The sequence below is a fragment of the Pholis gunnellus genome (genome assembly GCF_910591455.1).
Source record: "Pholis gunnellus genome assembly, chromosome: 12".
NCBI classification, from domain to species: domain Eukaryota; kingdom Metazoa; phylum Chordata; class Actinopteri; order Perciformes; family Pholidae; genus Pholis; species Pholis gunnellus.
Window position 1 is genome coordinate 19,348,424 of NC_136539.1, and position 25,575 is coordinate 19,373,998.

A 25,575-nucleotide genomic window follows, 5' to 3' on the forward strand; every position below is an offset into this window, starting at 1 on the left:
GTAATTATGAGATCTTTTCTCATAATCATGAGTCACAATTACGAGCTATGATTTTGCAATAATGAGATACTTGTGTGAAAAGGTCTCCAATTTATTCGTTCTGATGAACGAATGTGTCTCTCTAAAAACCACATGTGCTTAACATATGATCTTACATGTGGGGTTGTCATTTTCACATGCAATTCATTCTACATTTCATATATGAAAATGTAAAGTGTTTATTTCAGATGAATTTAATCACGTTTAAAAGAAGAAAGAATTACTATGTAGGCCGACATGGGAATTTGTTAAGCCACACATTTTTTTGCATATGATAAACATGTTTAACGTGTTTTCACAAGTGATGAATTTGCCTTTCGGACTTTTTCTTGAACGCCACACTAGGAAAATCACAGGCGTAAAATAATGATGGCTGGATTCCATTTAGCTGCTTCAGTTTGAGGGTCCTACTGTGCCTGCTGGATCACTGTCGCTACGACTTAGTGGGACACTCGATTAGAACAGAGCCAGCGTTGATGTTATGTTGTAACACCTGTGCTTCTCCGAATATGACAAGTCAAAATGTCGGTTGTGAAAAAAGACCTATTGCTTTCTCACACATATCAGTCTTTTTAGTGCATCCTTAAGGCTGCATCCTTGCTTAACTTATCGATTCCTATTCTTGTGATGTCAGGGAATGAAAATGGTTGCATCTATATGTGCATGTATACATTCATGCATTACGATAAACCTACATCCACATAAATAAAATGGTGTTATTTATGCAAACTAAAGATAACCAGACAAACAGAGAGAGAGATAGAACAACATATTTGATGAAAAATAAATAAAGAATAAATATTTGTGTTCATACATGTAAGTATGTGTATGTATGAATGAATATGAAGAAAGGTGTTTTTTACTCTTTTCTTTCTTGTTCTCTTTTTCTGTTTGTATTACTGGGTGTATAAATATATAATAATTGCATATACATGTCAGTAGATTGGACATATTGTGGTTGTACTGATTTATGTATTTATTTCAATAAAAGTACGAAACATTTAAACAAAGAAATTAAAGAAAACATGTTTTGTTTTAGCTGTGGGGAGGATCACGAAAGAACCACTTAAATACATTAATAAAATAGGATACAACAGTGAATCTTCGTATGCTTGATAACCTTCACCTGCTGCTGAGAGTACATTAAAAACGTAAACAGATTTGTGGGTCTCTTTGTCACAAGTCATTGCACTAATGGCTCTAACTTATTTGATGAGGTTTTATCAGGTTTTGCTCATAATAAAGCAAACAGGAGACAAAAACATCTGAAAAGTGTGAAAAATCATAACCTGATTTATGCTATTGCTGATTTAGACATAATGGGTCAATCATTTAATTAGAATGATTAGTTGTCCACGATTCAACTAATATAAAAAAAAATGTCCTTAATCAATTCGTTTACCTCTAAATTAGGTACGGCTAATTTGACTGGACTATCCCTTTAAAGAAGTCCGCTGTGTAAAAAAAAAAGGAAGAGTCCATTTCACTTAAAAGGGGAACTCTGTCTCTGCTTCGTGAGATTTTAAAACATTTCCACAAAAAAATCCCCTATGAAGGGAAATTAACACGTTACGTTACAATCGCTCTCAAACATGGATAGCATACTACACTAAAAACTGACATTTAACGGTTCAACGTTTTCACAAAAAAACCGGCGTTCACCCCTTTGGGGCTTTTCTATTTATAGCATCAGCTGTTGCAATACAAAGATTAGCTATTCAACGTATTGTTTCGCTGATGTGGGCAGCGCTCTCCCGTCTGTGGCGAAAGGGCGGCGGCGGTTTGAAGAAGCCGAGGAAGAGAGAGAGAGAGAGAGAGAGAGAGAGAGGGAGATGAGGAGGAATATGTCGGCGTGAGGACGTTTCTTTGTGTCCACGACAGCTAAAAACTCGTCTGGGTAAGTGGCTTTCCTGCTGACAAGAGAGAGGGAAGAAGAGGTCGTGAATGCGGGCGTCCGTGTTCACGGACAGTGAAGGCAACACCTACCGTGAGTGTAAAACCGACCCACTCTGTGTATCAACAATTGACTGCAGCCTTTGCTACATTGTCACAATGACAGCGCGGTAAACAGGCGAGGGAAGTTAGCTTCGCTTTAATTAAGTAGACCGACGACTGGGTTCAGTTGGCGGAAATTCCTTTTTTTTTTTTTTGCTGCAAACTTCAAGAGAAGGATGAAGCAACCGAAATCCGTTATTTTTCAGGGGCGGCTTCTGCCGTTTTTCCATACGGCCGCACACACGCAACACACACGCGCACGCGCACACACGCACGCACGCACACACACACACACACACACACACACACACACACACACACACACACACACACACACACACACACACACACACACACACACGGGCCCTGCCTCTGTGTGTCAAAAATGTCCCAAAATACTCAGTGCTTGGCTTTTCTTTCGTATGTCAGAAATGCTCACTGAAGCAGACATGGTGTGCTGATTGAACCGCTGGACGCAGAGAACTGAGAGATTCTTCATGTATCAAATCATAGGATGAGATCATTCAGAAGCACCCCAGTCTGCAGAGAGAGAGAGAGAGAGAGACAGACACACAGACACACACACGTTAATCACTATTAATAGCGAAGTGAAATCACCAGATAATTTGGTTGTCTGAAGACAGACACCCCTTTATCCTTCCATCATAACTCAATGGAAATGTCAGTCCCTGCTGCTGCTGAAGCTGCACGTTGCCTGTGAGAGGAGTAATGGTGAGCTGACTTCTGCATGACAATTTCTCCTTAAGTTTAATTGTGACCTTTGACCAGAAGAAATCACCTTCTTCATGATTGGTAATGTTAGACGCTGGGTTTCCCACCCAGGTGAGTCAGTGTGTGTGTGTGAGCCATTACATGTGTACGAGGCCTGGTAATATTCTACTACTTGTTATTAAATATTGATTCCTGTGACATTCAAATTCTCACTTGCATGTATATGAAGTCTAACCTACTATAGGTGAGGTCTCAAAGCTTGGCCCGTTGTGTAGAGAAGTGGTGATTGTGATTACGAGGTGTTAACCAGAGCACGGTCCAGACCTGGATGAGTAGACTTGAGCAACCAAACAACAGCTGAAATAGAGTATTTTGTATTCAAGTTTCACATGGTGCGTGGCGATAATATAATATGATAATTCATCGTGTTTCAGTGGACTAGTAATGTGATGAAATCGAGTACTTCAACGTCTATTTAGTGTCACTGGTTCACTCATGCACACATCCTGTGTCCTGGTTGAAATGGTCAAATAGCCCCCCCAAAAAATTAGAATTAATGAGTGGAAAGGTCGGAGTAGGAAATGCACCCACAAATCACAGCCACAGACTGTGGCAAGTTAGTCATTGGTGATGACCCACTCTCATGTGAGCCGCTGTAAAGCCCTCCATTAGGCTCTTTGCACTTTGTTCTCTCAGCCAAAACGGGTCTAAAAGATGTGAGCATGAAGTCCGTCATCACTGGGGGAAATGTGATGAGGAGGGCAGCTGACTCTGCTCACCTCATTTTCTGAAATAGATCAACAGAAATGACGTCAGTGCACAGTCAGTACACAGCACACCACTTGTTGAAATAAGTTTAAAGACGTCTTTTATACACAGTTTTATTAGCGTACTGTTTGGAGCACTGTCCCAGGATGGAAACTACCCTGTGCAGTGAGACGGCGGCTCAGCTGTGCAGAGTGCATCTTACTGCACACTGAGTCTGTACCTGTGGGAAGCAGATGTACGCCTTTCGTCCAGGGAGTCATGTTATTTTGTGCGGAAAACATCTTTTAAGTACATTTAATGGAATGCTGGCAAGCATGGTGGAATATTTACGAGCCGTATGAGTCAGGGATGGGACGATATAGGAAACCACTCACAGTAAGTTAATCATGGTGAATTTCCATTATCGGGACAATCGTGAATATCGTCGCACGAGTGACTTGAGAAAGCTGTCTAGCTCACGATCATGGTAGAGAAGTGAAGAATGGAAATATAGAAATTATGTCAGAAGTATGTTTTGTGTACGCAGCGGGGCCTTATGATTTATGATCACCTTATTTAAAATTCTTAGATTTTCTCCGGACATATTTTGATGATTGTCGAATAATATGGTGAGTTGCAATCATTTTGGCTGGGATGAGTAATAATATATCAATGTGCATCTGATTTGTGACTACATTAATAACTGGAGAATATTGCCAATATTAATGCTGCTGGTAAAGAAGCGTTAGGGTCCTTTCAGTATTTGCCCTCAGCTCCCAGACGAAGAGCTCGCCAGCAAGTCATCGCTTCAGCTGTCCTGGTGACAACAAACTCAGGGTTTCAGTTTTTAAGAATTGTTTATATTCTGCTAAACCAAAAAAGTTTTCTGAACTCGGCGACCTGTGCCTTTACCGCCTCTCTGGAATGACGGATGAGTGTTGATATCAGCGCTACAGTCCTGGCCGGGGTGTGCACCGCTGTGTTCCTCCCGATTCCTGCTCTGTGAGATGTGTTGCTGCTTTGTTCCCGTGTGAAGAGGGAAGTCCCTTCATCCTTTCCCAAGGCAGCGACTCACCGCTTCTCAAGAGCCCAGAGAGGCTTAATGGAGTCCCGGTGAAGTCCACAACACACCGGCTGCTTCTCTTATTTTACACGTGAAACCCCCACTCCTGTAGAGTGGTGGAGGCGTTGCATAAACTATGTCACTGGTCCTCTAGCTATCACTCTGGATGAGGATAAACCTATTCTTGTGCCACAGCTGTAGAGATTGTGAAAGTGAACCAACATAGAAAAGAAGCTTTGTGTCTTTATTTACATGCTTTGCAGTTTGTCGCTGTGCCACACTGTTGCACACCCAGTGTGTGCAACAGGGCGTCCAGTAACTTCATCTGCTGTGCTGCAATGTTTCGGTGTGATGGAAAGCTAGGTTTCTCTGATTCATAAACATTTCAATACTTTGACCAAAGTTGTGCTTTACAGCCATCGTCTGATTTAGAGTGGGGGTGAGTGGCTTGACCATTTTGACAGACGCTTGTTAAATCTCAGTTTGTTGTCTCCTACACTCATCTCTTATTCCAACCCCGTCTCCTAGAAATCGTTGATATATTACTAAATAGTTTTTCCATTTATGTATCATTATCAGCTGAGTTATGGATATAAAGTGCAGGACATTGACACCAGTTTCAGGCAACAAAAAAAAGAAATGAAGAAGTGTGTTATTGTGTAATCACCTGAAATGAAGACCGGTTGTGTTTTGGTAATTTAGGATGAGCTCTTTATATCTGTGGAGCGCGTCCTCGTCACAGAGACCGCTATGTTGCACCGCCACGTTTCTACAGTCGCACAGAACGTAGAAACCAAACACTGGCTCTAGATGGGGCCGTTCATGTTATCGCCGTAGTTCTTGGCACACGGGAGAAGTTTCAGTCCGTTGCAATCTGCAACCTCACCGCTAGATGTCGCCAAATCCTAAACACCGACCGTTAAGAGGTGAGTCATTTCCGCACTGATGCATTCAGGCCCTTAATCAAAGCACTACTCAAAGTCGAGTGATATAAATATGTCAACACTATTACATCATGATCTCACGTGATCAGGTATTGACACACAAACTGGACAATAACCTGTTATTGATGTTGCTGCTTCATAGAGGTACTTGATCATGACAGTGAGGGTTAGCAGCTACACACGTGAGTGTGTTGGTCGAGCTCCATCCAACACACACAAGACTGACGTTTTTAGATTCAGCTCTTCTGGGGGGGGGGGGGGGTCGTAAAGCTCAGTTGTCAGGGGTGTAAACTGCCGGCTTAGTGTGGATGAAAGGCCAAATCCGAGAGGAAAGGATTTCCATTCATTGGCGTTCGTGTGAACACAGCGAGCGTTGTGTATACTGTAAGCACGTCCTCATGCAGCCCTGGTTGACCCTCAGAAACATCAGGGTTTGTGAAGCCATACAGCCACATTGAGCAGATGACTAACTTTGGTCGGGTACATAATGACACTTCCTCGACCAAGCTTCCACTCCCAAAGGAATTTGCTTTTAAACTTGGTTTCTGTGGATTATTTTTGTCTCACGGAACAGTGAGCTGTGTTTCAGAGGATTGCGGCCTCCGCCAAGTGAGACTCTGGGATAAATGCTGACACGCCATACAAGGTTGTGACCCTGACTTGGTGTGAGAACCACACCTGGTGGCAGCTACTGTGATTTCATGGGGCTTGTTTTTTTCTGCACAGGACTGAAAAATCTTACTAAGGTGGTGAAATCGTGGCATAGACATTTACTTTGTGGCTTCACGACAGCCAGCCAGCCGAAGAGGCATTTCAACATCAGGAATGTGTCTCGGAACGTCTGTGCCCAACCTGACTGGCTGGCTGGCTGGCTTGGGTTTTTTTGGAAAGGAAGGAAACATCTTCCTTCCCTCCATTGTGCTGGGCAGGAAAGGATGGACCGTAGCCAGCTGACAGCTGTTTCCTGGTGGATGAAGGAGGAATGGGTGCGTGGGTGGTGGTGGTGTTGTGGTGCTCGTAGTTTGTGAATGTGCTTCTATTTTTTTTTTTTTGACTGCTAGCTGAAGGATTCACAGGAAGATGGAGTAGATTAGTTTGATTTCAGACATTCCAATTTAAAATGTGTATGAACACTGTTAGATTGACTTAAATGGATGCACACAAGCTTAACATTACTTAACAGAAAGGAGAAACTAGCTTGAGATATGAAATGTGTTCATTATTTAGGTCTTTTTGTTGTATGTAGCTTTTTAAAGGTACCTGTTGAGTGGCATACATTTACATTCAGTGTTTCCACGACCACAGTCGTACAAAAGTGTTGAATGCATTTCCTGCACAAATCAATTTTTGGAATATTATAAATCATGATTAGTGCACATCCACGTATGCTAGCTTGCAGTCGTCTTGCAGGATAGTGTGTTCTGTGTCGTCCGAGTGCTTGCTCACGTGCTTGTGCGTCCTCGAAGGCATGCACATGCACGAGGATGCACGTGCACAAAACGGTGACTCATAAAAACATTGCCCAATAGCACTACTAGGTCAAAAGTCTCTAGGTTAGCTTGATTTGATCGACAATTAGACTGAATTATTCTCCCACTCACGATAAGATTTTTAAATTGTATGGCTTGTAGCAGAACTGTCGATATCACATAGAAGGATAAATAACAACACAAAGTGGGCGCACACAGTAAAGCAGCGGTGTCGGCTCCACCATATTGTAACATTTTCATCAACTCTGTCCTCGCGTAGCCTCGCTTCCTCTCCCTCTCTCTCTCTTCTGTTTCCCCTCCTCTCCTGCTCTGTTCTCTTGCTTCCTTCCCATGACTCCTTCCCTCTGTAGCTCCCCCTCTTTGTGGTGAGCTTTGGCGTGAGCTTTTTGCAACAACAGCACAAGATTTTATACATACAAACACATTAAAGCTCCTATCTCATTGCGCATAGTGATTTGAACTATGCAGTATAACTGTATTAATGGGAGACTTATAAAAGGGCAGTCTGATATAAAAAAAATACTGTACAAGCTGTTCCCCTGAGGTGTGAATGCATCTAAATCATTTGCAATTGCAAATTTGTTATCCTCTACTGTACTTAACTTGTGTGGGAAAAAAAAAAGAATACTCCTCTCCTCTGTTAAACCTCTCATATTCAAGCAAGATGGACGTTTATTTTTGTTTTCAAAAAGCCATAATTACAAGCTACGGTTATCCATCTATGTGGAAGCCATCATCTTTCCCTGCTGGTTCTGTGGTTGTACTGGGTTCCTGAGAGTAGACGTCATTAGTCTGCTCTCAGTGGCTTTGATTAAAACCAATGACGCGAGGACGGCGCAAGTGGTTGTCTGCAATACCTGTTTTATTGTGGCTGCTGCTTCGTTTTACTATTCGTCCTGTTTCACAATAAAAGCCGCTTGTGGTTTTTCCAGTGAAGGTCTTAATATGAAGCCACAGGAAATGTTAGCTTTTGCATTAGCAGCACAATGTCAAAGGTACCAGCATGGTTTACAGCCATGTTAACGTGCTAGCAGTCTCCTTCTTCCCCGTCTTTGCTGGTGCACTGCAGCCTCTCTCGACATGTTACTGCCCCGTGCAGATAAGTGACGTAGTGATCAACCATTCGCAGGAACGAGCATCACGTCACCCACGTGAGCGAGCGATTAGGACCATAATACCGTGGGTCAGTGTGGTTACTCCTTTTGCTTTGAGGCCACAATAGAAATGGTCACAGCTTGGCACACTGGGGTTGGGCTAATGCTTGGCTTACAGATGCTGCTGGAATAGTGCAGCAGTAGTTCTGTTTTAAAACGGAAAAATAAAAATGTCTTATGTCTCAATCGTTTTGCCCTTCTTACTTCATTTGACAGTGTAGATGCAGAGAGAACATTGCACTACCAAGCTATCCACATTCCTTTTTACTTTTTAAGAATAAATATTTCATGATAGCATAGTCCTGAGACCCCTCATATTGTGCATGCTGAAGTCCACCTCGCAAAACAAGTCATTTAATCACAAAGCTACCTGTTTAGCGCTCTCGGTGGGCTTTATGTTGCTACTTGCGTTGTCGCAGAACTCTGCACGGTCCTGTGGTTTCATATCTGCCCATTCGGCATAAATACTCGCGTCAATACCGTCGTCCCATAAGATGCAGTTCCAGTAAAAACGGTTCGACGTTGGCTCCAAGACAACTAACTACGAAAGGTCCTGGAAAAACATCAGCTTCTCTGGGAAAACAAGTCAATTGTTCCACTTCAACATGTTTTTGCTGAAACTCTTTTCTGCTTTTATTGTAAAGCCATGTCCAGCTGTCACTCAGCGCTCTCTCTCTCTCTCTCTCTCTCTCTGGTGGGTGAAACCTAGAATCTGAGTTCCTGTTGCCCAGCTCTGACAACATGTTTTAGGGGTTCTTACAGGCTGCTGAACTCTCTCTTCTGGCCCCTCGTTCTCTATTTTTTTGCACCACCCTTAACACCTCCCTCCCTTATTCACTCTCTCTCTCTGTTTTCCCCCTCCCCTCTCTATTGTCAATCCCTTTTTTCTTTCTTTTTCCCCCCGCTCCAGGTGTGTGTCCTCAGCCACCCTACCTAGCCTGCTTTTCACCTTCACCACCACTGTCGAGGTAGCCATGGCGACCAGCGCCCTGCCAAGTGACAACCTGCCGACGTACAAGCTGGTGGTGGTGGGGGACGGTGGCGTCGGGAAGAGCGCCCTCACCATCCAGTTCTTCCAGAAGATCTTTGTGCCGGACTACGATCCCACGATAGAGGACTCGTACCTCAAACACACGGAGATAGACGGACAGTGGGCCATACTGGATGGTGAGCAGAAACGTGAACTCATTTCCCTCCATGCTCGTCTTATTTTTTTAAATTTATTTTGTTCATTTTCTTGTGGTTTCAATGAAACCCGTCCTTCATTGGCTAATGAGGGAACATTTGTATTTGTTCTTAAAAGGATGTTTCAGCGTTTAACAGCATTCCGGTGGTCGCTGTTTCCTCCACTGAGCAGACTATAAACTAGTTGAAAGACTTAAAGACATTTAGAAAAAGGCACTGTTGCATGTGAGACTTATTATGCATACGTCTTTATCCTTCCATCAATAAAGTATTCAATTTAGGTTGGAAACGCATGAAGCTCAGGAAAGAATTCGAAAACAAATTAAAAGAAATCTGTTTGAAATCTTTGTCTGAACTATTGACAACTACTGGCTTCTGCTAAGGCCCGTGAGTTATTCTCACACAGTTATGTATGTAAGAGCAGCAGAAAGATGACGCTGTCACAGGTTAACACATCCTGAGTGTCTCTGGATTAACAAAGTGTGTGTGGAGGTGATCTCAAGTTGTGGAGGAAACAAACGCTTATTCTGAACATGTTCCTGCTGAAAAATTAAAATGGTAACAATGCTTTTGGTTAGGAGGAGTTCAACAATTAATATTAAGAATAAGTGAATCTCTATGTCAGCTTTGAAAGGTCTTGAGTCAGACGTGTGGTGGTGCAACAAGAATTAAAAATGAAATGCCTAATTGCCAATTTGTGACTGCAGCTGAAAAGAACATTTAAAAAAACCTAGTCTATATCTTGTCTGAGGAAGTACTTTTCCAATTAAATATATAAAGTACAGTATGCTCAAATACGTACATCTTCAGGGTGTTTTTGAATGGAAAAAGTCAGTACAAGAGAGACGCCGCCTTAAAGTAATGCACTCGTGTCCCTCCAGTGCTGGACACAGCCGGCCAGGAGGAGTTCAGTGCGATGAGGGAGCAGTATATGAGGACAGGAGATGGCTTCCTCATCGTCTTCTCCGTGACGGACAAGGCCAGCTTCGAACACGTGGACCGATTCCATCAACTCATACTACGGGTCAAAGACAGGTAGGTGGGAATGATGAGGCCATTACTACAGCTCATGTTTATTTGATGTTAAACCTCTCGTGTATGCACAGAATGCCTCGTCAATACTTCCCCCTTTGGAAAAAAACAACAACAACTATCTTCCCGGATTGCCCTGAGAGCTCAATGCCCTGCAAATTAAGAAAACACAAGCAAGGGATGCATGAATCAGATATTAGGATAATTAGCGAAAGGCTAATGCTAAGTTAACAGTGTACTTATGTGGGTCCTAAAGAGGCATCGGCACTTAATTGAGACGGTTTCAGAACCAGTTAAACGTTCCTCATTGTACCTTTTTTAAGAACACCACACACACACTCAAATTTAAAAAAAGAATATTTATCCTCGTATCAGGCTGAACTTTGTCCGCCTCAGTCTGGGCCGTTTGAGTTTTGCTGACTCAGCAGACAGGGTTTGGTCAGAGCGGACCGATGGCGTTGTCTTGTTTCAGCATTAGAGCGGTTGAGGATCAGGAGCTCGTGGACTCTCCTCAAGCTGCAGAGGAATTTGGCGGACCGTCGGATTTGTTTCTAAACTTCTAATCAGTCGTGTTGTGAAATGTCAGCTGTGAGAGAGGAGACGCATCTGTTCTCTGACAGTAGCCAATAAAACTCAGCTTGAGATGTTACAAAAATAGAAACTGGAACTGAGCAAGTTGCCGTATGTCCATATTTAGTGGTGCTCTACTGTAGCTCATTTTTCTACAAGATTGGAGTGTTGCAGAAACCTGACACCTCTCAGACAATTTGTGAAGCATGTGATGTCAAACCTATCGGGTCTTTAGACCACGAGATGCTTTTAAACACTCTTTGAAAATGCATTATTCAGTTGTACAGAGATACCTGAGATTGTGCATGTGTGTGTTTTGTCCTTTTCTTTTCAGGGAGGCCTTCCCCATGGTGTTGGTCGCTAACAAAGTGGACTTGGTCCATCTGAGAAAGATCACCACTGACCAGGGCCAAGAGATGGCTGCGAAACATAACGTAAGTAGTAGTGAGGTCTACTTGTGTGCCTGTGTGCTCGACAGAGACTAAAGACAATGGAGGCCTTTTCTAAGCAACACTAAGAGGAAAGATGGTTGCTCACAGAGATGTGTCCTTCTATCTGAAACCATTCAAACAAAAATCACAATAAAACTAAATCAACTTCAAATGGTTAATTCTGTTTCCACAGCTGCAAAATAGACTTGTGTCACTTCTGTAGCGAACTAAAAGAACACCTTGATGACACAGACTCACCACTGTGACTACGTTAAGCTGTCTAGATAGAACCATGTAGCTGTCAACATGAAGACGGCTCTTTCTTCGCCTGCTAAAACTGCGGCATCACAGCTAACATCTGGTAAGGAGCGGGACAGACAGCCCAGCTGACCAAATCATTATATGACCACAGTTATGCTCTGATTGGTTACATCGGCGGTTACATCGGCGGTTACATCGGCGGTTATATCAGCGGTTATATCAGCGGTTAAAATGCGTCAGAAATCAACATCAATCCAGGTTCCTGACAACAGCTCTGCTGTATATTCAGCTATTTCGACATTTAAAATGAAGAATCGCAGTGAAAGTTGGAAGCCGTTAAAGGTTGTCTACTTAACTTTGCTGCCACATGACCCCCCCCCCCCCACCCCTCAGGCCTTGTTTAAACTCACCATGGCGCGAGCCTCCACTGATGGGGCGCGAGCTAGGAGCACGCACGAGGGCGTTTATGCTCAAAGCCCTGTTGGTGGCATTATTCTCTGAAACGCGAGGGATCGTACAAACAAAAAGTTACCGAAGAAGCAAGTAGACAAAGAGTGAACCCACTTCCACCATGTCAAGGAGGAGGACTGTAAACTCAAATCTCATGTTGATGGATCTACTTCATCACCTTTTATACAAACACTGTCAAGAATGAAATGCACTGGAATGAAACAAAGGTTGAATATCCTTTCAATTATTTGATTTGGCTGCAAAATATTTACACAAATGTGGATTTTTTGTTGTTGCGGTATCCTGTTTATTAAGCATTTGAAAAGGAATTGGAAGTCTTTGTAAATCCTCACACATGTTAATAGTTCATCACTTCGTCAGTGAGCTATTTGTGGCCGTCGTGTCTGAGAAGCCGAGAGCTCCTGGTGACAGAACTCAGAGGTGCACGACGCACAAGCTGCTGCGGTGACGTGATTTTTGTGGCGCCCGTACTTTTGCGCCGGCTTCATTACAGCAAACATAAACCACACATCACTGAGTTTATGTCATGGTTTTGCAAAAAGCTCCATGTATCCAGCTGGTGTTTTTAAAGATTTCACTCACTGGAGGACGTTTTGAAAAAAGAAAAACAAACACAGTTTTAGTCTGGACGGAGGGATGAAATGGAGAGAAAAATGTGTTTACAAATTGAACTGGCTTAATGGGGGACGTCCTCTCAGCACTGAAACAGGCAGAAGCAAGTAAACAGGACTGTGCTCACTGTAATCTGCAAAGAGGATCACTTCCATACACAATGCACCATGTTGACTGATCTGAGAGCACATCTCCCTGTGATGTCGAATGAGTTTGGTCCAGACGGACACATGCAGTATTTATTCCGGGGTTATGACATCTTGGGGCTTTTTATGTCACGTGTTTATTTATTTTTTTCTTTCCCTTTTCTATTTTGGATTCAAGGGCCCCCTTTTCTTTAATTTTTTCAGTTTTGAAGTGATCATATGCAGCCTGGACAAAGAGTCCAACACTCGGGGCTGTTTCCACACTGACTAGCATCACACTCGGTTGAGTCATCAGTCATTTCCATGGCTGCTAGGCATGTGTCAGGGAACATCTGTCTCGGTCTTTAAAGACAAAAGATAAAGAGGTTTTTATTGTCACTGCGGTGATTCAACGAAATTGTGTTTGGTAGCCCTCAGCCAGGCAGCAGCAGCAGCGAACAACAACAACAACGATAACAAACAATATACAATTATTGACTGCAGAGTTGTTGATGTAATGATCGTGGGCAGTTATGTTTTTAATTGGTGTTGTCACGTATACAGGATCCGTTTCTTAACCACGTAGCACTTGGTTGTGGTTCAATGCTATCACATTATGTCTCCCTATACTGTATATTTCCATACATTATATTTATGTGTGGTTATTTCATATTCCACTCTGATACCATCTGTGCTTAATTCTGGAACCTTTCTGCTGTTTCTTCAGATAACTTATATTGAAACCAGTGCCAAGGATCCTCCAATGAATGTGGACAAAGCCTTTCACGAGCTGGTTCGTGTTATAAGGTAACTCCAGGTTGACTTTCGTTTATCCGTTTTCTTTTTCCATGACATGAAGAATGTGACGTCTTTGCATTTAAAATAAAATGAGGTGAGAGAGATTTACTTGCAGCAGCAGCTGTTAAAGTGATTGAGGACGGTAGTGATTGGACCCTTTTACAAACATAAATACAGTCATAAAACATCTAATAGTCTCAACTCAAAGTGCCCCCCCCCCCCCCCTCCCCCCTCCCCTCTCCAGTGTGTGTTTCACTTCTTTCGAGGTTAGTGGCACACAGAGAGTGTTGTGCTGGTATGTGAGGGCAGTGAAAGTGTTTTTTAGGAAGAGTGGAAAAGCAAAGAAAAAAACCCTCCCAGAACTATTTCCTGTCTTGACACGTGTAATTTCAGAAGAATTTGATTTGTGTCCATGTTTCGAATGTGGTCACGTCCTTGTTTTAAGGGATTCTCTCGCTGTAAGGACCAATAAGCATCCAGCAGACATGCCACTTTGTTTTAAGGCCTTAACTCGGATCCACAGGTACACGGCTGTAAGAAAGGAAATAATCCAGATTAGGAAGAGTTCTTTGCTGTTTTGGTACGTTCTGGGAGAAAGAGGAGAGTCTATTGATGAATCAACATCGCCCTCTAGTGGTAGGACTGTAGTAAGTCAGTCATACAGGACGTGGATCCAGACATAATGTGGTGCTTTTTTCAGACTGCTGCATCAGCAGTTCAGGCAGAAAGTGTCCATCCTCTTTGTACTGGTGTATGGCTGCTTTGGAAACTCTCATATAACACGTTTTAATGTAAAATCTCTAAGCGTAGTATGACTCACTTGTATGGCTGCCTTTGTGATTTGCAGTAGTTGTAAAGAGGAAAAGAATAAAAAAAAAAACACAAAACAAAGGAGACGAGCATTGACGAGTTGGATGAGAAGCTCAAAACCACTCTCGTGACTGAATGGCTAATGTGAAGCTAAAGCCGGCCGTCGTTTATTTCTAGTTTTCCTAGTGATGACAGGACTGCAGTAAGTCACAGCGCCCGGCCGAGAAACAGTCCAGCACAGAACCACTAAGATGATTATATGATAGATAAAACATTATGAGCCAAAATGATAACTGCTGCAGAGTCTCCGCAGGCCCATAAAATGTCGCCAATTCAATTCAAAAGCTCTAAAATTGTCTTTTAAGATGATTTATCTTAAAATGAATGCATTGCAAATAATCAGGAGGGTTGTATCTATTTTGTATTTGATGTTTAATATGTGGTTCAGGCCTGATGCTGTTTTTATATTTGATGTTAAAACTTTGGACATTAGGAATCAAAGCAATTGAGCCGCAATGAAAAGCCTCCCCCAGCAACCCGCCACTAGTTTATCCAGACAGCGTTTATGCTCGACACTGAAAGCAGAGGAGCTCTTCACTTTAAACGCTTTAATTTTAGGACTTATTTTCTTTTATAATACTTTTCCTTCATACTTCTGCCAGCATGACTGCAAAACACAAACAATTTTCTTACATTTCTTTCTATGTGTGTCTTTAAAAAGTCTCAAATTGAACCTGCAGAAACCCTGGTTGTGATTATTTTTGTATTTATGTATTTTTCCTTCTCCACACTCGCAGACAACAGGTGCCAGAGCGAAACCAGAAGAAGAAAAAGAAGATGAAATGGAGAGCGGAGCGTTCGGCAGGTTCCCACAGGTTCCACTGCGCCATCTTGTGACCTCCCTCGTCCTGTTTATCATTCGTAACATACACACATACGCACACCCACACACCTTTGGATGTCAGGGAGCTCCCCAGCGGGGGGTTAACTACTGGAGCACAAAAGGGTCGCTGAATGGCTGACAGTGAATCTGAAATGTTGGACCGACGTCCCCTCACCCTTCACAATGCCTTTGAGTGAGAGCTGAGCCCTCTCTCCTCAATTTATGGTCCCTTTTCAAACCTCCTCGTCTCTATTCAACACAGAACTACAGCGTCACCCAACTGTTTCTCAATCAAGTCCATCAATTTCATTTCAAATGTGGCACTAGACGAGAGACCCTGTGGGGGGGGGAAGGAGATCAGACATTGGAACTTTTGTCTTCTTGAGAAGAAGGGAGGACCCCGCCTCAAAATGGCGCCTCGTTTTTCAGCAACCTGCCGGTCGTCTCCTTTCTGTCCTCACACACTCCTCACAATTTGTGGAAAAGAAGAAACCTGTGTAGAAAATGTTGTGCTGTGTTCTCTCTTTGTAGAGCGGACATCATAAGGGCGTGGCGGATGAACCGCGTGGTGGTGGGCGACAGTGATTTTTGGCAGTGCAAGTAGAAGGTGCTTTTGGTTTGGTGGGCGTAGCGTGAACTTCGTGGTCATGTGACGCTCGGGTTTTGAAATGTCAGAAGGGAAGGGAGGTCGTGGCGAGCGAGAGAGACGTGACGCTGAGAAAATGTGTCGTGACGGGTGAGCGCTGTGGTCATATCAGCTCGTTGAATAAGTGTTTTTAAATCTAGTAATTGTAAAGGAGAGTGAGATGTGGTTACACTCTATGTAAACATAACAGGGTTTTTGCCAACACCGATTGTGTCGGCGGCCATGTTTACAGACACTCATAATAACGACACAGAGCAAGTGTGTTGCCTCCTCAGTCATGGTCAATGGCGGGATGAGAGCAGTCTTCACCAGTACTGTATGGACAATAGCCCTGATATATTCGGTGTCTTTGTAGTCTTAACAGATTGTCTTCAAAACAAGTTACTTTCCATGTTTTTTTGTTTTGTTTTTTTTATCTAAAAAGAGAAAAGAAATATCAAAACAATTATATTTGTGATATTAAAAATAATCTAATTCTAGGTGGCAATGTAAACAAAATTCAATGCTGTTTTACAAAAGATCCGTAGGATGAAATGCAACAGATAAGGGATAACGAGAGCTTCACGTTTCACATCTGAAGCCGGCTGGAGAAGCTGATTTGCACTGGCCACTAACCAAAATAATGTGATGTCACTTTATTTCAATCAAGGGGCTTTTTCCGACCGCACCGCTGAATTCAGGACAATGAATCGAGCCCAGCGAAAGGAGAGCACTCCTTCTTCAGTCTGGGGGATGCATACCGTAGCCCTGGGAAGACATCCGAGTTAGACCGCCTGTGTGAACCAGGCAGCGTGACGCTCCGGGGGGCTCAAAGCCATGTTAACCTCGCTGCAGACGACGTTTAGTTGTAGGAAACACTTCGAAGCAACGAGACATTCAGTATATTCACGTCTGTAGTTGGGAGGTAGATAGGGATGTACAACTTAATAACCTATGAAATGGCTTGTACTGTTAACGCACTAAAGTTTCGGTGGACAACTTTTTTCTTTTGTCTGGAAGAATACCGTCTCTTGAAGGAATACATTTTTGCACTTTTAATACGATTTCTGACTTTCCTATTGGCATGTTGTTTTCTGTTCAAACCTGGCACGGTCACAAAAAAATGATTTGAATGTAAAATCGAAATAACAAAACAAGCAAAGAGGCAATTAGCGTTGTAGCCCTGTGTGCCTGTGTACGCCTGTTGCCTCGGCGACAATTGTGACGGAGATTGAATTAATTGGAATTTAATCATTCGAAAGGTATTGAAAGAAAAGTTCCATGTTACTCTCAGTTATTGAATGGCGTACAAATTCACCTCAGCATGAAAGTGGGAAAAAAAAAGAAGAAAAATCAACCTCGGCGAAAGAAGAGCGTCGGTTTGAATCTCCGTCTCCTGTTTGAAGGGACGGAGAAGTGCTGATCGCCGAGCAACAGACTCTGGGTCGAAGGAAAAAAAACTAGAAAAAAAACTGAATGTGTTTGAAAATGTTGCATCATGTATGTTTGATACCATTTTGTATTATTGATATGATTCTTGCAAAGTGTTTTTTAAACAACTGAATAATTTATTACCGTCTATGTTACCTCAGCGTGTCCCAGACCTGGACAAAAAGCTACCCCCCCCCCCCTCTCTATTTTTTCTTCTTCTCTTCTTCATTTCTTTGGGACTCGGAGGCCTTTCGCCTCTGAGCCCCCACATGAAGAGACGTTTAATGTGTCGTGTGGGCCAAGAAGAAGAAGAAGAAACGGTTTGATCCTGAACGACCTCTAGTCATGTGAACAGCCTCACACGAGGGTCAAAACAAGGAAAGATTGTCGTCCAATATGTAACATTTAAATGTTTCTTTGTTCAATGTGAAACCTCTTAAATGGACACTTTGGAAAATGTGCTTTTTCACTTTGTGGCCGAGCGCTACATCGGTGCATTGAAATACTAAGATGGAGCCGGCAGTCGTTCTCTTATACCTTTTAGTGTAAAGACTGGAAACCATATCAGCCAACCAGCGCCTCTAAAGCTCACCAAACATGTGATATTTAGTTTGTTGAATCAGGTTTATGTGCTGGATTATTTCTTCCCTTTGGACAAAGCCAGGCTAGCTGTTTCCAGACTTTTCTGCTGCCAGTCTAAATCAACAGGCATGCAGGCTAGCTTCATAGTTAGTGTACACTGGAGCAGGTATCGATCCTCTCATTTAACCTTTTGGTGAGAAAGTGAATAAGCATATTTTCCAAATAAATGTCACACACAATTCCTTAAAGCAGACTCCCGGCAGGTGTCCTCTACTTTAACTTTTTTGGTTTGAGGTCCAAACCACCGTTTGAAATGAGAAAGTTTCCTGAATGAATCATTGTGGCTGGTACAAAGAAACCTGCTGATGTATTGCACCGTCTTCACATTTCAGGCAGACCAAATACAAATGCCGAAAGTGAATATAATGTATCAATTATTTGACCCTGGATTACATGTGAGCTAAATTGAGCACTTTTGTTTCATGTATTGGAGACGTAGAATCCTTTTTTCTTTTTTTTCAGATAGACACCAAGTATTGTTGAAGTTATGCAATTGATTTGAGTCTTGTATGTCCTGAAACGTCGTCAGTATGTGGCAGTGAGGGTGAACTTTAGGTTTTAATAACTTTTGGACTAGTCACACCAGTTGTGTAACGTGTGTTTTTGGACAGGTGTTTTAACTGGCGGTGTCAGACTGAGGAGCTAGACGAGGCACAAAACAAGCTGTGGCCTTTTTCTATCTAGCCTCAGGGGTCGATTATATTTCAATAAAGAGATACAAGTATTGTGACTTTACGTGTGTGTGTCTGCTTTCTTTTTTTTTTTTTTTAGGTGCGTATCCGGGATATTAATAAAAAGCAGAAACTCGCTGAGCGGCCCGTGATCAAAAGGTGAACATGGCTACACGTGTTCTGAGAGTCGTCTTGCTTGTTCAGCAGAAGCGCCGCTCATTAATCTTCAGAGCCGTCAAGGTCCATTGATTTCAACACCGAGAATGCTGAAATCTATTCTGCCTCATTGATTTCAACACCTCGGGGGGGGGGGGGGGACGTGAGGCAGGCCGACAGACGCACAGAACGGATACTGCATCTCTATTCATGTTCTTCTAAGAGGGAAAAACGGTCAGGAGGGGTGCTAAACATCAAACCAGGAGCAAAAGAGGTGCAAGATGGTGGTCAGGGTTGTTAAAAAGATGGATGTAATTCTACTCTACAGCGGTGAATCAAGGGAAACCGTCTTCAGAGCTTAGTATTACATGTAAATCAGCTGAAAGATTAAGCAGTGCTTCAGTTAAACCTTTACTTGATCAGGGAAAGTTGCCATAATCAGCAATAATGTGAAGCAGCTGAGGGCCAGCAGAGCGAAACCAGAGTCCTTTTTTAAAAGAATGCAGATTCTGAATCAAAAGATGTACCAGGATGTAGACAGAAACGTAACAAATGGGTTTATGTGCCATTTGAGGGTCTTACCACTGGGGGGCAGCACTGTGCTGATTACTTATCCTCTGTCATTGTACACACGTGTTTGCACTTTTTATCAAACCAAATAAGAAAAGAAACATAAACACAACAGATGTGCCAAAAATGTCTGCTTAATACAATGCAATTTTCAGAGAAACAATTCCAATGATTACAATCATTTTGCATTTCAAACGGAACAAAAAAAAAAGTTCAGCGGGTCTTCTGCAATAGATTGTTTTTTTAAAAAACAAACAGCTCATTCAAATGGAAATAAGCAGAAGGTGGAAAAGGACTTGATCAGAAATAAGAAGCATGGTGAATGCATTTAGACGGGACGCACAGCTGTTATTGAAGGAGAATAGACTGACGTGCTTTAGGCCACACATGGAAATGAATGGTGATGTTCCCAAGCTGCTTCTGACCACCACACGTCGCATCGCCGTTACAGCAGGCTATGTCATGTGAACTCAGCGGCTCATGACTCCTACGTTCATGCCACAGCTCTCACAACCTCTTACAGCGCTTTCAATTACACGGTCCTCAAGAGTAGCCTAATAATGTGCAGTAGACTCATTGCATTCATCTCACACATGGAGCACACCTCACGTGCTCTTTACAGTCTCTACCTCCACAATGCAGACACCCACTGTTCTCATTTCTTATTGTATAGCAACCCAGATCAGGTTTCCTTTTAGTATATTATTTTATTTCACACCTTGTGTGCTGTAGGTTCTATTGACATCCGTCTGAGTCTCTGAAAAGCTTTTCAGGTACAGAACCTCGCCACTAAGTGCAGCTGTGTATGCTCATTTATTAGTCTGCCTTTCTTCTTGATATCATTTCAAGGGAGCTTAGTTTCATAGAATTTTAGGCTCATTCAGGACAACGTTCATGCAGCTCAACAGTGGATCCATTAGCCGCTATACGCTTAAGTGAGCGTGCATGTGTGCTGACTTCACATTTTGAAGTATTATAAGGTATAAACCTCCTACCTGAGTGAACTTGGACAGACTTGATCTAATGCAGTTAATGATGCCTGATTGAAACCGCATTTATGTAACTCTACCAATATAAAACAATTTATTTAATTGTATGGAAACATCCCTGGTTTTCTTTGTGTTGCTCCCTTTAATCTATTGAGGATACGTTTGTTTTAATCCGTTATAGTACCGCGCTTCAAGGAAGAATGACCATTTTATTCTTTAGGGAAGTTTTAACCTTTCGTGTGATATGTGTGCACCAACTCATTCTTATCTTCTGCATGTTCATGGTAAAATACACCCAGCTGTTAATGTATTTCCTAGTGGGGACAGCCTTTTATTTTGCGTTATATGTTATGTTGTATGTTGTATGTGCAATCTAAAAAGTACAACCCTGTAAAGTACTTTTACTCCTGTTGGTTCTTTTACTTCATCATATTGTGCTACAAACCAGGATGAAGAGGGTTCATACAGTATATAGCCATGTTACGTAAGGTTATTATCTGCCAGCAGTATAATTCACATGTAGCTATTTCATGTAATTTCTATCTTACTATGGATCACGATAGGGAGGCAGTGTTGTTTTTCCCCCCTCCATGTAATGAAATGTATTTCTGGAATACAGTAATTCTGCTCTATATGAGAACAATCCAGATGTTACAGGCTAATTGGTCCGTAAGATACTGGTGGTTCTGAATGCTGATGCTTTTAGTGCCATCCCTCTGCAGTCTCTAGGAAAAAGTACGAGAGAGTTTTCTGCAAACCATGGATATGTTGAATTTCAACGTTTTTGCGTTTGGTTTGAGCAAGCGATGTAGTACAACGAGCAACGCACTGAGCAAGCGGCGTAGTATATTGAGCGACCGTTATTTAATAAAGTTAGGTGGTATCAAGCTTACATGGTATAACAGTGAGTATAACAAGCAAGTGTTGGGTCAAACAAATACAGGACTTTCAAACCAAAAGTTAATACTGACTTCATGCTTATTACGTAACGCTGAGGTTGGTTGTGTTATTTATTAGAGATTTTAATCTCAATGTAACGTCCTATTTAAATAAAGGTTATATTATGGAAATTACGTTGTTTCGCTACGTTGTTGCAATATTATTTTTCACAACGTTAACCACGTCTTTGTCTGTTCCGCAAGCGTGATACGAGGCTGATATGAATAGTATTGATAAAATGTATTTTTGGTTTGGAAACGTCAACACTCAACATATCCCGTAGTTTGCAGAAACTTACATTACCAAAAAAAAACTTCTGGCAACTGGCTTGTGTGAAACCAGGCCCCTGAAGACCTGTAGCAACATAACAGAATAACGGTCCAAGATCTAAAATTGTGGTCCAAAGTTGAAATTCAATCCTGCATCGGATTCCCGAGAAATGAAACTGGGCTGTTAAGATGACCTTTGAGGGTCATTCATTTTAATTAGATTTTTAATTTGACAAACGTAAAGTTAAAGGAATGTTCCATGCCAGAGAAATAACAAACCCGGAGGCCAGAGAAATGGAAGGAGATTTACACAGTTTTGTCAGGTCTATGTCACCTTTCACATCAATTTATTTTCCAACTTTAAAATACTGGGCCTTAAACCGTGTGATCAGCCCCTTTGGCTTGGACAAGTGGTTCTGCAAACATTTTTGTGATTGCAAAATCCAACCACAATGGATTTTTTGCATTACTGGGAACCAAAAACTAGAGAACAAAACAAATGTGGTGTTATGGAGTAGAACATAAACAGAGGTAACTGAGGTCTGATGTCCAAAAGACATTCTATTGGTGGTTTAAGAAATGATGTCTTTCATCTGATTTCTGAGAACTGATGCCGAGTCAGAGGATGTCCGAAATTAGAAACTGTTGCAGAATGGACAGAATGAGCTGCATGTGTTATAACAAAGGTGAACATTTTTTTCCAATCCAACCCAGTTAACGCTGCTAATGAAAACCAGATGAAAATAAAAACCAATAAACTCAAAAACATATTATCCTCCTTAAAATATTCAAGAAAAGACCCCAAGTAGAACGACAATTATCCGTTCCCAGACAAACTCCCCCTCCTCGGAAAGAGATAAGAGCATTTTCAGAGAGCCATGTCGTCATCTTCCTCTCGCATGTCTGTCACGTAAAGTGTCTCATTACCTTTCAATTTTTGGAGTATTACTTTCATATGAATTAATATATTAACCGTGGCTTCATCATCTGACTTGACCTCAATTTTCTCATAATGAAAGTCATTTTATGTGGGAAAACTCATGATGATGGGATTCTTAATTAGGGTCTTTATTGTGTTTAAAGGAAGTATTTTGACAGCCTGAAGCAGCACGTACTGTTTTAAAATTCAAAGCACATCCTTCATTCTGTCACAGGGTTTCCTGCAGCTATCCCGGTACGTCCTGGTATTAGAGTAAATGCTGTTTTTTATTACGTTTAAGTCCCTGTCTGGAATATTTGAGTTCTGGGTTCGAAAGCTAATGGCACTTGCAAAAACCCATGAAGAGAGAGAGGAGGAGGAGCGCACACCAGTGTTGGAGAAGTGCAAGGAACACATTAACAAGATAAGACGTTTGTTATCTGTGGAAACTGTCACACAGACAGACGCAGAATGGACCAGTAAACTGTAGAACAATAGATCTTTTTTTTTCCTGGCATTTCTTTATTTGATAGTGAGAGAGACAGACAGGAAGCAACACAGAGGGGATGACATGCAGCAGAGGGCCCCGGCCCGGACTCAAACCTGAGGTGAGGACTCAGCCTTCTTGGAACACGCTCTAAACCATGGCACCCCATGGTCAGATTCATTTTCCAAGAGAAAATGACCCGTTGTCCCTCGCTGACCCCCTGCTGCTACGCCTCCTGGGCTTCCCGTCGCTTCCATGTACCCATCAAGTCCAGTGTACACGGCAGACACCTGAAGGTGAGACACCTGACTCATGCTTTGCCTTAAAGCTCCAGAGACCAACCAGTTCGTTTGTGGTAATTTGATTAAACACATTCCTTCAGGATGTATGCATCATGTCGTATAAGCCGAGACATCACGATTAGCAAATATAAAGCAGCACCTGCCTTAAGACAAGCAGTACAAGCAACATCTCCTTACACTGCATTCTTTTGGCAGTTTTTTGGTATTTTAAAACTATTACATTTTATAGCATCTTTTGCTGACAGTAACAGGACTTTAGATGTGTGGTGTGACCTCAGAGACGTGTTCCTAATTGCAACTTTTAAAACATAATCATTTTTGTTTTCTGAGCGGCTGGCTGACCACCATCTGCTACACAACAGTGTTCACCCACAACCCACTCGGAAATCAGATTTTGCATGTCAACATTTGAAGCATGCTTGCAGGCAGCAGTTTCACATAGAAACAATTCCACGTCACGACGCGCACATAATAGCAACAAAAGGGGAATCGTATAAGAAGAGAGGCATACAGGCCGCTCCAGAGATGTCCATAACGATATCGTTGCATTGCATACAGCAAGAGCTCTTCTCTTCTTCACCTCCACTGGGAATGGTGTCATAGTGCTCAGGGAGGGATTCGCACGTACAGAAGAACTCCTTTTGCCTTCGTTCTGAGCTGATTGAATATTGATTTCTACAGTAGTGTTCCCCGTGTAGCACATGTATACAACTCAAAACGTAACTTAACCCGGAGAGTGCACAGTCTTGATCATCGCAAAAACAAGAGGAGCAGCAGGCCTACTCACAATAATGCATGAGCAGCATTCTGCATGTTCACTCAAACGAGTGACTTTTAGCTGCAGACCGCATTGATGTCGAGTGGTGGGAAGCAAAGTAAACACTGGAACTGAATGCTGTCCAGCTCAATATAATCACAGCGTTCAGCACACGTCAAACTGGACGCTTTTTGTAGTCATGGAAACAGTGAGGCGCTCTGGCCTGCATTCATCTTTTCAGAGAGAGAGAGAGAGAGAGAGAGAGAGAGAGAGAGAGCTGGTCGAGTGGATCTAACTTGATATACTTTTAGTATTGCAGTGTAATCTAATTTTCATAATAATAATAATAATGGGCATGTAAACTCTGAATCCAGTAATTTAAAAATATAGAAATGGTGTTAAAAAAGGTCAGCAATATCCTTAATGAATTGGAAGTATTTAGTAACATAAAATAAAAAAAACCTAAAGTACCCTTTAGTATTCTGTTCGAGAAGGTATGATCAGAACAATTATAAGAATGAATTGAAAAAAACATTTCAAGGGCTTTGCAATTCATTTTCTATCAGACTATAATCACTGTTTGTAGTACGAAAGCATATAGCGTCCAACAAAGCTTGCAAATAACATTCTATTGCATAAACAAAAAAAAAAGATTTCACTTGTTTTTTTTATTAATATGAAGGTGAAGAAACCTTTATTTGCCTTATTAATCCAGTGCTCCTTTGACTATGAATAACGTTATCAGAAACACGCTCAGCGCTCCTCCCAGGACTCGCATTGGACCAGTAATGAAGCAAGTTGAAGATCGAGTTAAACAACTGTAACTTAATCATATGATTGATGTAATTCACAAAAGGGGCAAAGATTATATGAACTGTCAAATTTACATGGCCGTAAGCCAACATACCGGCAACACAGGAGCCAGCATCGTGTCATGCAGTGTTCCTTGTTAAAAGTAAAATAGTGAGAATACTGGGATCTCCGTGTGGAACAACCTGCCGCTTCATATTGAGCAAAGCCAAACAAAGGCAATTTAAAACAATACATTGTGGGAAATGGCAAGGGGGACTCTATGTTTATGTCGTAATTACTTTCTTTCCATTGATTTGAATGTTTTCATGTGTTGTTTGCTGTTTCCATCACGTTTTTAGTAATGCTTTTAAGGTTTTTTTATGTCACGATACTCTTGAGTTGTTGTACTAGTTGTAATTCCTCATAAAAAAAGAAATAGTTATGTGAATGGTACAGTAAGTGTTTTTTCACCTTGGCCTTTAAAGTCCCCAGAATACAATGCATAAAGATGTTTATGGCGTTCCTCTCTCATGCATTCAGACATTCCTCCTTTGTAAGAGTCAATCAGCAGTACACATGGTCACAGGGTTTTCTACAATCGAAAACACACGTGTGATTATCCGACTTGTTACAATGACGGTAAAATTGGAAACATAGGGATTAGAGTGTTAGAATTCCGGATGT

General features: G+C 42.0%; 1 protein-coding gene across 1 annotated transcript; it reads left to right on the forward strand.

Moving 5' to 3' along the window:
- The first annotated feature begins 1,815 nt into the window (after window positions 1–1,815).
- On the forward strand, window positions 1,816–18,765 carry mrasa (muscle RAS oncogene homolog a). The gene is made up of 6 exons (XM_079169739.1): window positions 1,816–1,936; window positions 9,075–9,331; window positions 10,231–10,384; window positions 11,286–11,385; window positions 13,579–13,658; window positions 15,257–18,765. Exons 2-6 carry the CDS (start codon window positions 9,139–9,141, stop codon window positions 15,354–15,356), a joined length of 627 nt encoding a protein of 208 aa, XP_079025865.1. The 5' UTR covers window positions 1,816–1,936; window positions 9,075–9,138; the 3' UTR covers window positions 15,357–18,765.
- The last annotated feature ends 6,810 nt before the right edge of the window (window positions 18,766–25,575 follow it).